Below are 2,172 nucleotides of genomic sequence, written 5' to 3' on the forward strand. Positions count from 1 at the left end.
TACCTGATTTAACATTGTAATTTGATTTTCTCATTGAAGTGTTAACTTTTAAAATGAAATGCAAAAGGCCTGAAGGGTAGAAATTTTTTCTTATGTTTCCTATATAACTTCCCTGAATCCAGGAAATCTTCCTAAGACTAAACATTTCAATTTCCTTGAAACGTACATCTTACCACATTTTTTTTCTCTAAGCCCTTTATAATCTTGGTCTTCAGTATCTAGATAATCTCTAAAACATCAATGACTTCTTAAAAGGTGGGATATAGAGAGATTTGAATAAACAAATACATAGACATAGAAGAAAATTTTAATAAACTAATGGTTTTTACTTAGAGGTGCAGCCATTTTATAATGCCCAAGGATAAGAATACTGATATCATTAATCTCAAATAAGTTGGAATGAGTAAAATACTTTAAAAAAAAACTACACATCTCCATAACTAACAAGGTTTACTGAAGCTCATCTTCTTGGTAAGGAGTGTGTGGAATCCCATTTGGAGCAGCTGATTCAATCACAGAAACCTTGCTCTTCCTTCCCAGGTCTCCTTAGATCTGACTACCATTTTTCTCTCCAAGAAGATAAGGAATGCATTCTTATGATGATGCTCTCTGCAATAGCTACATTCTTCAAAGTATAATTGGAATTTTGGGGAATGGTTTACTCTTTTACCTTTATGGCTTTAATTTAATTACTAATCAAAAGACAAGACCCATTGACTTGATTTTCATTAATTTGGCCTTTTCCAACATTTTGTTGATTTTCTTCAGGGGAATGCCATTTACAATCCAGGTTTGTATCCAGAAAGTTTTCCTAGATGACATTGATTGTAAAATCATAGCGTATCTGCAAAGAGTTCTCCGGAGTCTTTCCCTTTGTACTAGCTGCCTCATGAGTTTCTTGCAAGCCATTATCCTCACTTCCTGTAGTTCCAAATGGGCAGAACTCAAAACAAAGCTCCACAATGTATTGTTCCATCCTGTGTTTTCATATGGGTACTCAATCTATCAATAGATGTGATTGTGCTCCTGTATGTGACTGGTCCTAGGAACAGCACAAAAAGTATGCTGAACAGGAACCTAGGCTTTTGTTCTGTGAATAGGTATGCTTTAGCTACCTCAAAACCTGTGATTTGGAAATCAGTCTATGATGCAGTGTTTGTGGGATTCATGGCCATTACCAGTGGTTACATGGTGCTTGTTTTGTGCAGATATCACTGGAAAGTCCAACATATTCATGACAGCAGCCTCACCCCTAGTACCTCCCCAGAGATCAGAGCCACTAAAATCATCCTGTTTCTTGTGATCATCTTTGTATTTTTTTATTCAATCAGTTCCATCTTTATTATTGTGATGGATAATTCAAAAGACACAAACCAGTGGGTGATATATATTTCTGTTTTTTTGACCTTGTGTTACCCAACTGTCAGTCCTTTTGTCTTAATTACTAGTGACAACCAGATACTCATTTGCTGTAATGCTCTCAAAAGGATGAAAAAGGTTTATTCACACCAATTAAGATCTCAGAGCAAATATTTAAAACCAGAGAGTCATGGAAGTATCATGCAAAAAAACAAAAACAAAAAATGTCTTAAATCTTACTGTGTTGAAAATTCTTATTCTGAAAATGGGAATGTTTGAGCAAAGAATCAAGTTTCTGTGCATTAGAAAATTATTGCTTTCCTTTCTCAAAGGTAAGCTCCTTTATGTATGGGCCATTTTGTCTAGAACAAGAACAAATATGGAAGACAACAGAAAAGAGGGGAATGTTCATTGAAGTTTGGTGGTAGTCACAAGCTGTGGTCCTTTCTTTCATAGAAGGAAGACACATTAATGGCCAACACATTCAAAACACTTATGTTACAGTTGAAAGTATCAATGAACCATACAGTGAGTATCTGAGGGAAATTTTGAATGTTGGTTTTCCTTATGAGAAAGACCACACACCTATCCACTATGGTTTGCTGCCATCTCTTCTTTAGATCTAACTAATAGTCATTAATTTTCCTTACATTTTTAATCTCTAAAAATATTTTAAATGTGGTACCTGCATCATCAAATATATCTGAATTCTAACCATATTTATTAGAAAAATAATAGGAGATGGAAGTTGCTATAAGAGGAAAAGGAGAGAGAGAGAGAGAGAGAGAGAGAGAGAGAGAGAGAGAGAGAGAG

General features: G+C 34.9%; 1 protein-coding gene across 1 annotated transcript; it reads left to right on the forward strand.

The window, feature by feature from the left end:
* The first annotated feature begins 586 nt into the window (after positions 1-586).
* LOC114051823 (vomeronasal type-1 receptor 4-like) lies at positions 587-1,638 on the forward strand. Its single transcript, XM_027874225.1, is given in 2 exon segments — positions 587-956; positions 959-1,638. Coding segments are annotated over 2 exon segments (1,050 nt in total).
* Positions 1,639-2,172: the final 534 nt, after the last annotated feature.

Source organism: Vombatus ursinus, unplaced genomic scaffold, assembly GCF_900497805.2.
Source record: "Vombatus ursinus unplaced genomic scaffold, bare-nosed wombat genome assembly UNPS02014806.1, whole genome shotgun sequence".
In the NCBI taxonomy this organism is placed as follows: Eukaryota; Metazoa; Chordata; class Mammalia; order Diprotodontia; family Vombatidae; genus Vombatus; species Vombatus ursinus.